The following is an 11,725-nucleotide window of genomic DNA, read 5'->3' as shown; positions in this document are numbered from 1 at the left end:
CATCCTCCACACCAAGAGCAGTGAGGCGATTTCAGGAGCTGAACTTTGCGTGTTTCAGGTGCAGAGCTGTGTCCTAAACACACACAGCTGGCCCAGCGGGAACGCACCACCGCACCTGACCTGCTCTTCTTTCCTGGGGGTCCCTTGAAAATGTGGGAGCACAGAGCAACTGAGCACTTAAATGCGGAATTGCACCCCAAACCCGTGCACAGAACTGGATTCCAGCCTCGTCCTTTGGAGGCTGATTTCTCATCATCGCGTGTTGTGCAGTTTTCTGCTCTTCCTCTTCAAATGGACAGAGAGCACATGCCGAATGGCGTTACTGCGGTGCCTGCGCCTCGTGTGGGTTTCATCGCCCATGTTGAACTCCCGCTGCCTGTTCCGTTTGGACTAACTTGGCTTGGCCAAAGAGGAAGCAAATGGGCACGGTGAGCCACTGGCCTCTTTCCCAACGTGAAGCAGATGAACCCAGTTCCGTGCATATATAAGGAGCATCTTTCCCTGTGAAAATCCAGCAGTTTCTACATTGCACCGAGTTACATGGTGGCGTTCCCTGCCTCCCATGCACACCATTCGATTCAGCTCAGCTCCAGGCTCTCCATCGCTACACCTCGCGCTAGCATGTCCAGTCACCTTGCTACTAGGCTGGAAAGGCAAGGGCCTACAGCCCCATGGAGGACCCCACGTGCAAGCAGAGGAGGGGGCTGGACGGCAGGTTCCTCCCTTCCAGCCTGGCCAAGTAAGACAAAGGGCTTTGGCGCGCACAGAGGTAAGGCGTGCACCACAGAGCGCGCTCGCCTTTGCGATTGAGGGCGTCCTGAAGCCATCGGACTGGCCACTAGACCGACGTGCTGCCTGCCCCTCGGCCTGGCCCATTCTTGTTCTTCTTAGCCATGGCTGAACACAGGCAGAACTGGGGTCTGGCATCAGAGAGAGACAGGCTTGAATTCACACTGGCGTGCTCTCCTCCAGCTCCTTTGGTTTCAGATTCCCTTTTGCTCAAGTTGGATAGAAACCTCATTGCTATAACTGGATCTCCAAGCAATGTTTGCAACAAGTTCCCAGCTCCAGTGTGTTCCCTCTGATGTAGCAGACAAGGCAGAATATTGTGCTGCTATGGTCACATAGATGGCAAGAGGAGGCGGGGACGGCGGAGGGTGAGGTGGCTGGTGGAGTCACCGAAGCAGTCGGCCTGCGCTTAGGTGGACTCCGGGGATGGCGGAGGCCAGGAAGGCCAGGAGGCGATGGTTTTCCCAGTTGCAGTGTATGGCTGTGAAAGCTGGACCATAAGGAAGGCTGAGCGCCAAAGGACTGAGGCCTTTGAATTGTGGTGCTGGAGGAGACTCCTGCGAGTCCCTCGGACCGCAAGGCGATCAAACCGGTCAGTCCTAGAGGAGATCGACCCTGACTGCTCTTTAGAAGGCCAGACACTGAAGATGAAACGCAAATACTTCGGCCACCTGATGAGAAGGAAGGACTCCCTGGAGAAGACCCTGATGCAGGGCCCAACTGACGGCAAAAGGAGGAGGGGACGGCAGAGGGTGAGGTGGCTGGATGGGGCCACTGGGGCAGTGGGTGTGAGCCTGAGTGGACTCCGGGGGATGGTGGAGGACAGGAGGGCCTGGAGGAACATTGTCCATGGGGTCACGATGGGTCAGCCGGGACTTCGCGACTAACAACTAATTGTCGTATTCACATGATGCATGTAGGACTTCTCTGGGAAGGACTCAGTCATTAGAGATAACGGCAATTCAGTGGAGAGGAGGCCGTTGCACAGCAGGGCAACTGGTGTCAGGAGCCGATTCCGGAGGATCTGAGCCCAACAGGCAAGGCTTCATCGTCACCTGACGGCACCTGCAATTTGGGTCGAACTCTGCCCCAAGGTCCCGCTCATTGGAGAAGCTGTCAAGGGCACATGTAGCTCCAGCCTTGGTATCGCGGCGGTGGATTCGCCCGCAGAACCAGAGGGAAAACTTGCCCCCTCTCCACCTGCAGTCCTCAGACCTGCCCAGCTGCAAGCCGTCGTCTTACTCTGGCAGGGAAACGGCAGCTGGTTTGCATTACTCTCCATGTGTGACTGGCAGGACGGAAAGACCCTTTTCCTAAACAGCCTGAGGGGCTCGCGGAGTGGTGAGGAGCTCGAGTTCTGCATGGCCGCTGGGCTGTGGCTGCCCAGGGTGCCCAGGAGCCGCTTGCTTCTGCGATGCCCCACCCCAGAATCAAGCCCTGCCTTAACTGCCCAGCCCACTGAACAAGGCCGAGGACAGGGGCGCGTTGGAGGGCGATCCTTCCTAGGGGCGTGCCCAAAGCTGGAGACGGAACAGCGAAACCACCGCCACCACCTCCCACGTCTGGGAGCTGCTCATGGCGTGCCCTGCTGAAGCAACGTGAGCCACTGACCGGGACGAGAGGAAAGATGAACGGGCATTGCCCTTGGCTGCAGCTCATCCCCTGCCCTTCCGGCACAGCTCCCCGGGAGTCCCTTCTCCGCAGACGGACCCGGCGGCCACGTGCTTCTGCTGCACAATGCCCTGTGCTGACCCCGTGGTGTCGTGCACGGCTAGGGGGGTGCCCCAGTGTGCAGCGGGAAGCGAGGACTGGCCCCACGGTGCTTCGGCCCCCCAGCCTTTTGCAGGGGGATCGCCTGACCTTTGGCGCAAGCATCTCCCGGTGTGCACCACCCGGAAGGCACTGCGGTGGACTCCAGTGCAGCTCTCCCCCTCTGAAGACGGACAAGCGAGGCCAAGCTCCGTGTCAAACAATTATATTTATAGCAAAAATAGGCTTTTACTCTCTTCCCCACACAATGTTCTGTCCCCCCCCAAACATTTACACAGTAAACAGGTCCACTGCTGCCGCGTGCTGGGCCAGCCCCCGACCTCCTGCTGCCCCCACCCTGGTGTGCTCCCCTCCGGCCGGCGCCCCCCGCTTTGCAGCAGGCGCTGATCGCTCCGGTGCCCCTGCAGCCAGCACGCCAGGCGGCCCGGGCTGCCACCCGCCAGCAAGGGGGGTGCTCTGCTGGCCTGGCAGAATGGCGTGTGCTGCCCCAGAGCAGAGTGCCCAGTTCTGCCAGCCCACAAAGATGGCCCTGAAGTTGCCGGCCGAAGGGAGCCCCTCCCCAGGAAAGTTCCCAGCGCTCACACACGCGCTGCGAGGAGGAGGAGGAGGAGGAGGCCGCCCGGCCGCTGGAGCACAACAGGCGCGACTGGGAAGCTCGCCAGGGAGGGCTGGGGAGCGGAGGATCCGGGTGGCCCTGGGGGAGGCACTGGGGGGGGGGCAGCTTCTCCAGCGGCAGCTCAAGCTGGGAAGTGCCGGGAAATGCAGCTTCCTTGCCATGCAGTGCGAGGGCAAACCCAAGTGGGTGCGGAGTGGAGTGGAGCGGAGGAGGGCATGGGGTGGGCTGCCAGGCTCATGGGGGTGCGACAAACAGAGGCAGGGCAGCAGCCACCCAGGGGAGGCTCTGGGTCCCCGTGAGGGGAGGGGAGGGGGGGGGGGGAGGGGGAGGCATCAGCTGACTACTGGGAAGGAGTCTGGGGACCCAGGGGGCCTGTGCAAGGGAAGGGAAGGGAGGGGGGGGGTGGGATGGGGGGGGAAGGGAAGGGAAGGGAAGGGAAGGGAAGGGAAGGGAAGGGAAGGGGTCCTGCAGACCAGCCTTCTCCAGCCAGCTGCTGCTGCGTGCCAGGAGTTGAAGTCCGGTGCAGGAAGGAGCGGTGTCGTCTCCCTGAAGCCAAGGCACATCTTCCGACGAGTCGGGTGGAAGCGCCCGCACTGCGAGCAGGAAAGCCCGCCTGAGGGGGGGGCGCGAGTGCATGACAGATGCTGCATGGCCACGGAGACTTTGCGGGCTGACCGAGGAGCACGGCGCGTCCCCTCCTGGATGCACATGGCCCCCTGGGCAGGCACACTGGCCCGCAGGAGCGGCAGAAGCAGCACCCAGCCGCAGGCGTTCAGCGATTGCACGTGACGACGGAGACCGTGGGAAGGATCTCTCTCTCTCCTTGCTTCTCGGAGCAGAAGGGAAAGCGGTCAAGTAAACTTGGTGGGCAAGTGCCATCCTAGTCCGGGGGGCGGGGGGGGGACTGGCGGCCACTAGGAGACCATGTAGTGAGTGATGGCACGGAGTGCGTACAGCAGCTCTGCTTGCAGCCGAGCCTCCAGGACGAGGAGGTTCACGTGGACCTAGAGGAGGGGTACGCGGCGTGAGACGGGGCCCTCCGGTGCATCGGGGATGCGCGGAGCGCCGCTGTGGAGAGACGGGCAGGGCGGAACAGGTCCGGCATCTCAGTCGGGAAGCGTGCTCGCGCACGCCAGGTTGCGAACCACCAGGTGGGCTTTGCGCGGAGAGGCGGAGCCCCGCAGGAGGCACCGGAGGAGGAGGCGGCAACAGCCGCACTGCACCCGGTGCACGGAACGCGTCTGCCCAGGCAGGCGTCGTGGGCATCCTGGCTTCGCCGCGGCGGCCGAGCTGGGGCTGCACAGAGCGCGGGGCGAGAGCCACCCGCTGCACGAATCAAGGCTCCGGAAAGGAGGCGCGGGAGAGGCAAGCATCTCCCATCTGCACCCCGAATCCACTGAGCTGGACTCCTGGCGGTTGCTCTCACCTGGGCACCTCCCCTGCTAGAGCGGGAGCCTCTCCGGCCAGCTCCCTCCTGCCATCAAGGGCAGCCAGAAACTTTTCGGGAGCCCACAAGGTGGCACGAGAGCATCCCACACCCAGTCCGGCCAGCCCCGGGCGGCTCCCCACCTGCCCAGAGTCCCGCGGCTCCGACCTTTTCACTGTGCTTGAACTGCTTCCAGAACCGCTCAAACATCTCTGGATTCATCTTTTCCGGGGAGCAGGTCACAGTTTTTATGTAGAGTTTGAGTATCCGCTCCAGGAAGTGGTTCACCTCCGCATAGTCGTAATCGTCGTACCTGGGAGGTGGGCCGCAGCATGTCAGCGTGCTTGGAGTCGTCGTCCCCCTGCCCCCGGGAGAGGCCCAGGACAGGGACGCCCCAGGCAGCCTCCCCTTCCTCGGCCAAAGGCTCAGAAAGCCACCGAGAGGGAACAGGCTCTGCGCACAGGCCTGATCCACACACAACCCCAACCCGCACGTAAAGCCGTGCAGGGTTTCTCTACTGCGTGATCGAGCCAGCGGCAGCCTGCTTTTCCAGCCCTGGGCCCTTTCCCTCCCCCTCGGCCTACACATCCCAAATGCCTTGGCAACTTGACTGTGCGCTCTTTTGTGCCACTCTTGTCCACCGCCTCTCCAGCCTGGCAAAACATCGCCGGTTCAAGTTTATGTATGATCCCCCCATGCTTTAGAACCCCCGCAGTTCATAACCCAACAACAACAATATTGTTATGTTCTTAAATCCTCAGTTTTCTTTCTGGGTTGTTTGTAGTTAATAAACCATGGCTTGTTCACTTGGCTGGGTTTGCACGTCACAACAACCTACCATTCAACAACCCAAGGGTTGGGGGGAAAAACCCCTTACGTTAACCTTAGGTCTGAACCAGGTCACATTCCGGTTTGCTTTCCTAAAGTGGTCTGATGAAAAACCCCCATCTGCACTCTGGAGACATGAGCTCAGGGAGTGTGGTGGGGCAGGGAAGGCGCCCAGGGCATGGCAACGGGGCCCAACCCCGCAAGATGAGCAGCTGGCCAGCCCGGAAGATGGAGGGCTGGGTACCTGATGCCGAACATGCAGTGGATGTAATTCCAGATGCCGCGCTTGAAGGTGGCGTGTTCGCAGCCCTGCCGCTTGGCCATCGAGCAGCTCTGGAGGGCATCCACCTTCCGGAACTTCTCGTCCAGCAGATGCCCGATGTCCGAGTACAACCTGTTCACCAGCGAGAAGCCGTGGTCTTCCCAGGAATAGTCCTGCAAGAGAGGGAGCAGGAAGTAGGCAAGGCCGGGCCGGCGGAGGCTTGCTCCCCCCGCCGGCGGAGGCCCGGCGGGGCCCCGTCTGCGCTGCACCCGCGCAGCAGCCCCGCGCGCCCCGTGTGCCTGGACGGCGGGCCCGCGCCGGCAGCAGCCACGCACCTGCGCACGGAAGGTCTGCAGCTGGTCGCCACCGCACTGGGCAAACTCCTGGTAGCCGAAGCCGGGGTCCTGCACGTAGCACGAGAGGTCCACGGCCCCGCAGAGTTCGCCGCCAAGACCTGGGGCGAGTGCGGGAAGCGTGTCGGAAGGGCAGGAGGAGGAGAGGAAGGGGCCGGCGCCGCGGGCCGGCGTGGCGCCCAGAGCAGAACCCGCGGCCGGGGCTGCTCGCCTCCGGCCAGGCCCAGCCCCTGGGGCCATACCTTCCTCCCGGTCGGGCAGGCGCAGCTCTTCCCGGGCCTCGTTCTCCACCTGCAGCCGGTGGAAGCGCTCCCGGAGGCACTCCAGCTCCACACAGGAATCCAAGGACTGCCGGCGGGGGGAAAGAAGAGCAGAGACGGCGGCTTGCTGGGGGGCCCAGGCAGCCACGGCCACGCGGAGCCCACCGCCAGTGGACGCGCCCCTGCCCTGCCCGGCCCGGCCCGGCCCGGCCCTGCCGCGCCGCCTCCTCCGCCCAGAGCCTGCGCCTTGTCCACATACCCGCTTGCGGTTGAGGTGCAGCAGCTCCTGGCCGCCGCTGTGGCCGACCTCGCAGAAGCACAGGCTGCCCGGGAGGGTCCGCCTCAGCACGCCCCGCCCCTCGGGACAGGCCTCTGGCTCGCAGCCACAGCCAAAAGCAAAGCTGGCCAGCGCGTGGTAGTGGGCCAGCAGCACGACGGCGTGGACCAGCTCCGCCAGCGACCAGCTCTGCTCGCTGATCTTCAGCAGCTTCTGCAGGGCATCACAGAAAGACACCTCTGATGCTGCCAGCGGCCCCTCTTCGCAAGCCGGACCCTCGCGCTCCAGAGCCAGAGACCCTCCCATCCTCTGCTGCGTCTCCCCCGTTAAACTCATTCCAAGGCCGCGTCTGAGTTTGCGCTTCATGCCCGCTTGGTTAGTGTGCGCCTGGGCCAAAGAAGCCGTCTGGAACCGAAATGCTGGAGCCAAACGGGGAAGAGAAGCCTGGGACGGGGGCCGTTCAAAGCAGGAGAGAAAGAAGGCCTGCCTACATTTTCCAGGATTTTGCTCTCAGCCCAGAGGAACTACAATGAAAATGGGGTTCCCACCACTGCCCCTCAGCCGGGGGGAGGAAACAGCACGGCCCAGTGGCACTGGGTGGCCTGGAACACAACCCTATTCTGCAGTGGCCGCGCGAGACCAGGCTGGCTTGCCTGGGTCTCTGCAGTGGGGCAGATTCCACACGGGCCCCTTCGCGCCCCGCAATGGCCCCATAAAGGGGAGGAGCGGCGGGCAGTGCGGTCTGCAGCGCCGGGCGAGAGGGGGAGAGGCAGCAGCTGCGAGCACCACGGCCGTGGCTGCCCCCACAAACCGGGCCAACCGAAGGGCGCACGCGGGGCTCACCCCCCCCCCGCCCTTCCACACCATTACCTCAATGTGCTCCTTCCCAATGAGCCACGGCCGGTGTGCCAGGATCTTGTTGATCTCACTGAGCTTCCGGAGTTTGGGGGGGATGTAATCCAGCCCTCGGAGCCAATGGGGGTCACCGCCCACTCGCAGGAACTGCAGCAGGTGGAGGTTCACCAGGTACTGACACCGGTGCCGGGCCGCGGCCTGGAAGAGATGCGCCAGGCCCACTGAGTCTCCGATGGCGAGGACTGGGCGCCCCCCAAGCGCGGTCCCGCTGCAGCCATGGAGGGCCTGCTCTCCAACCCCAGCAAGCAAGCGTGGGCAGTCATGCAACGGGTGCAGCTGACTGGGCTCCTTGCTGAATGCGGCGCCTGGGGAAGGTGCTTTCCCCGCTCCCCGAAGAAGCTTCCTTTAGCTCGAAAGAAGAGCTCCCTACGCCGGGGGGCCACTCGGAAGAGCCCCGCAGCCGACTCAGACCGAGCGCAGGGACCCCCACTTCTGGTGCGCTCCTCGCAGGGCGCCTGGGGCCCACCTGCTGCCCACGGGAGCCCCCCCACGGGATGGGGCGGCAACTGGGGTGCACTGCCAGCTGCCCTGATGCCAGTGGCAGCTTACAGCCGTCGGAGCCGGGAGCCGCCGGGAGCCTTCTGCCCCAGGGATCTGCCCACTCCCCCTTTGAAGCCATCCGGGTCGGTGCTGGCACGACATCCCCCGGAGGTGCCTTCCGTAGTTAACTCTGCACCGTGTGAAGAAGTCCTGCTTTCACCCACCCTGAATCCTGCCGATCTGCTTCACAGGGGGAGAGAGGGGGCATCTCCCCATCTCCCTTCCCCACACCATGCACGATTCTCCACCACGTCTCCCCTCAGGTGCCTTTTTTCAGCCAAACAGCAGCCTCCCCCCGCCCCCCGGGATCGGCGGCAGCCGCCTGAGCACCTTGGCCGCCTGGGATCCTCGGGTGCTGGCGGCTGCAGCAGGTGAGATGTCATGTGAAGCACCTGGTCATGCCACCGTGAGCACAGCGTAGCTCCTGAGCATTTGGCGTTTGGCGGAGTGGAAGGCGTGGGCAACGGCAGGCCACGCGAGCCCGGAAGCTGCGCCTCTGTCCAGGTGCTGGGCGGGCCTCGGTTGCACGAGCAGGAAAGTGGAGAGAGCCGGTGCCGCCGAAGGGGCGCCGGGCACTCACCATGATCGCGATGTAGTGGCGGCAGTCAAAGGGCAAGGGACCGTCCATGTGCAGCAGGTAATGCTGCATCCGAAGGAAGCTCTCCAGGTACTGGGGGTGGTAGCCCATCTGCTGGGCCACGGCCTCGAGGCGCCCCCTGCTGGCCAAGGCTTTCACGAAGAGCAGCTGGGGGGTCCGCTCCTTGTCGCCGCTGCTCATCTTCGCTGCCTGGGTGCAGAGGGAAAACAGGAGGAGGGAGGGAGGGTCTTGGTGTGCTCCGGGCAGCTCTTCCGGGGTGCTCTTCCGGGGTGCGGAGAGCGGGAAGGCTGGTCGAGCTGGCCTGTGGCTCCCACGGAGAAAGCGCGAGCGCAGAGGGCGAGCTCACGGAGGGGGCGGGCCGTCCCGGAGAAGAGGCTCCCTCATGTCAGCAGAGAGCAGGGCTGGCCGGCGGGGTGCAGGCGTGTTTCAGCTCAAGGCCCTCTTTGGGGCGGAAATCCATGCAACCGCTGCCCTGCCCCGCCCCCCCCCGGGCGCTATGGAGGGGCAGCAGCTCGTTGGCCTGCCAGCGTGCTCCTCCCCACCATTGCAAAGTAAAAATAAAAGCCAAGGAGCCACTGCTGGCTTGGTGACATGTTTTCCAAGCAGGCAGTTCGCTGCTTTCATGTAAAGCACAAAACAATCCTAAGCAGGTTGCTAGCACAATGGCCTTGCCCCTTTCCCACAAGCCTCTCCAAGCTGGGGTTCAGCCCCCCCCTTCCTGCATTTCCTCCCATGCCCAGAAACCTGCTGCTGGGACCCACCTGCTCGAGCCAGGCGGGTGGCCCAGAGGGCATCGATCCCCCTCCCACTCAGAAACGCCCAGGGCAGGGCTCCAAGCTCAAACTGCCACTTCAGCGCCCCCCGCCTGGACTTGAGGCTGTCCCCCGCGTCCAGCCATCTCGGCCATGTGAGCCCTTGGGGGCGGATAGCCAAACACGCTGGAAACGGGCACCGCTGACGAATGGTGCTGTCCCACGGCCCCAGAATGGCGGCCCCCGAGGAGGTGCGAAGCCACCGGGGTCCGCATGATGCCGGCAGGACGGGACCGTGCACACGCCCGTGCTCCTAAGAAGCCAGCCTGAGCCGCCGACACCGTCCGCCTGCTGAGGCCTTTCTCGGGGGGCTGTCTCCCTCACAGTTCAGGGGCTGCTCCACCAGCCCCATCCCTGTTAACTTCCAGCCACGGCACATGAGCGAGCGGGAGGGGAGGGAACGAGAGCAACCCGCAAGGGCAGCGGAAAACCACTGGGCTCCATGCATCCAGGCAGTTTCCACTCCTTAGGACTTGCAGGGCCTTAAAATAACATCCCTGAGCAATAAAATTAAAGCTGCATCTGAAAGCTGGCGGGGGGGGTGGCAATGTGCCAAGGGTTGGCTTCTGAAGAACTTCAGAGACTCCACCTGGCTGCCCTGACCAAACTCTCCTGCGGGGGCACCTGCTATGCTGCACCACCGGCAGTGGCAAGAAGAGGGTGGGCGGCGAGTTGTCCTCCAGGGAGAGCCAAGGACCGCCAGCCCCACTCCATCACCGAAGAGGAGTTACCTATTGCTGGGGGCGGCAGCCATGTTCCTCTCAGGGAAGGGCGCCCCAGGGAAAAGCGGAGAGGGGCTAGTAATATAGAGCAGGCCCCGGACTCTCCACCTGTACTGAATCTTCACGCTACGGCTCACCTGCACCTCGTGGCTTGCTTTCTCCCTGTTTTGTTTAAAGCTTGCACAGGTTTTTATATTGGGGTTTTATGAAGCTACTGCATTTTCCACTGGGAACTGGCCAGAGCGTTTCAGCTCCGGGGCAACAAGGAAAGGTAACCATCCTTGTTTGTTTGCTTCTTTATTGAATTTCTCTCCTGCATCCCTGGACCAGAATGGCTAACCCCTTAACCCCTTCCCTGCCAGGAAGTTAATCCTCCTAAGGATGCTTCTTGATGGGCTCACCTCAGTGAGCTCACTGCTCTCGCCGGCTTTGGGACACATGAAAGAACTGGGAACCTGGTGGAAGGAACAACATGGCTGATGGCCATGTGTGGCTTGGAGGCAAAGCACTCCTGGCAAGGGCGGGCGAGGTGCCCATCAGCTTTTACCCTCCGTGCCCAGCTTCTCCATCTGGGCACTACAAAGGACAAATTCCAGGGGGCTTCTCGTGTGATGGGAGCCCCCACCCCAGCGCCCATCCAGGCATGGGGGACAAAGAGAGAGAAGGGGCAAGTCGCAAACCAGTCCCTCTCTCCCGGCAAAGAGGGGGGGGCACTGGATGGACGGGGTGCGGGCTTCCTGCTCCTAGAGGCAGGGGCCGGGGCAGCCCCCCAAGCGGGCACGAGCCGCGGTGTACGGGAAGGGGCCCCGCACGCCCGGGACGAGCCAATGCAGAAGCCCGGGAGCTCACGCCCCCCTCTCGGAGCAGCCGCCGCCGGACCGCGGGCCGGCCCATTGTCTCCCCGCTCGCCCCAGCCGCAGCGGGCGAGCCGCAGCGCCCCCTACCGTCGCCACCGCCGCAGCGCAGGAGGAAAAGGAGAAAAACAAGTTTGATTGGCAGCGCGGGGAGGCGGAGGAGGAGAGCGGCAGCGGTGGCATCCCCGCATCCCTGCCTCCACCGCTCAGCCGGCAGGACAAAGGGAGCGCCGGCGAAGAGGGCGAGCGCGCCCCGGCAGCCCTCCCGCGCACGCACGCACGCCCGCGGGGCGGCCCGCCCGCCCGCCCCTCCCCGCGCCGGCTCCGTCCTCCTCGGGGGTCCCGGTCCCGAGCGCCCTCCCCTGCCCTCCCCTCCCCGCCCAGGCAGCAACGGCGCCCCCCGGGGCGGCGGGGCCAGGCAAGCCAAGCCAGAGGGGGAGCGGGCACCTGGGCAAGCGGGGCCGGGGAGCGCTGTCCGGGAGCGGGAGGGCTCTGGGCAGGCGCGGGGGCGCGCGCCCCGACCCAACGCGCCCGGCAGAGCATCCACTGGTCGGCGTGCCGCTGCCCGCAGCCCCGAGCCAGCCGCCCCCGAGCCGCCGGAAGACCCCCGGCGCGGTGTCAAGCAGCCTCCCCGGACGGAGGCGGCCGCGGGTCGACTGGCCGCGGGGCTTGCGGGCGCGGGCGGCGGGGCGCTCCGCAGCAG

General features: G+C 64.2%; 1 protein-coding gene across 1 annotated transcript in view; it reads right to left on the bottom strand.

Moving 5' to 3' along the window:
• Positions 1–3,698: 3,698 nt before the first annotated feature.
• Positions 3,699–11,725, bottom strand: part of LOC123034952 (sestrin-3-like) — a 14,730-nt gene continuing 6,703 nt past the window's right edge. Inside the window, exons 2-9 of the mRNA XM_044452762.1 lie at positions 8,617–8,823; positions 7,452–7,634; positions 6,564–6,794; positions 6,287–6,392; positions 6,027–6,145; positions 5,674–5,864; positions 4,770–4,914; positions 3,699–4,179 (exon numbers count right to left, since the gene is read on the bottom strand). Coding sequence (XP_044308697.1) covers positions 4,090–4,179; positions 4,770–4,914; positions 5,674–5,864; positions 6,027–6,145; positions 6,287–6,392; positions 6,564–6,794; positions 7,452–7,634; positions 8,617–8,814 — 1,263 coding nt within the window. The 5' untranslated portion in view covers positions 8,815–8,823 and the 3' untranslated portion in view covers positions 3,699–4,089. The remainder of the gene's footprint in view (positions 4,180–4,769; positions 4,915–5,673; positions 5,865–6,026; positions 6,146–6,286; positions 6,393–6,563; positions 6,795–7,451; positions 7,635–8,616; positions 8,824–11,725) is intronic.

The sequence above is a fragment of the Varanus komodoensis genome, unplaced genomic scaffold, assembly GCF_004798865.1.
Source record: "Varanus komodoensis strain SLA01 unplaced genomic scaffold, ASM479886v1 scaffold74, whole genome shotgun sequence".
NCBI classification, from domain to species: Eukaryota; Metazoa; Chordata; class Lepidosauria; order Squamata; family Varanidae; genus Varanus; species Varanus komodoensis.
Note: the sequence above shows the minus strand (reverse complement) of the source record. Positions and strands in the feature narration are given on the sequence as shown.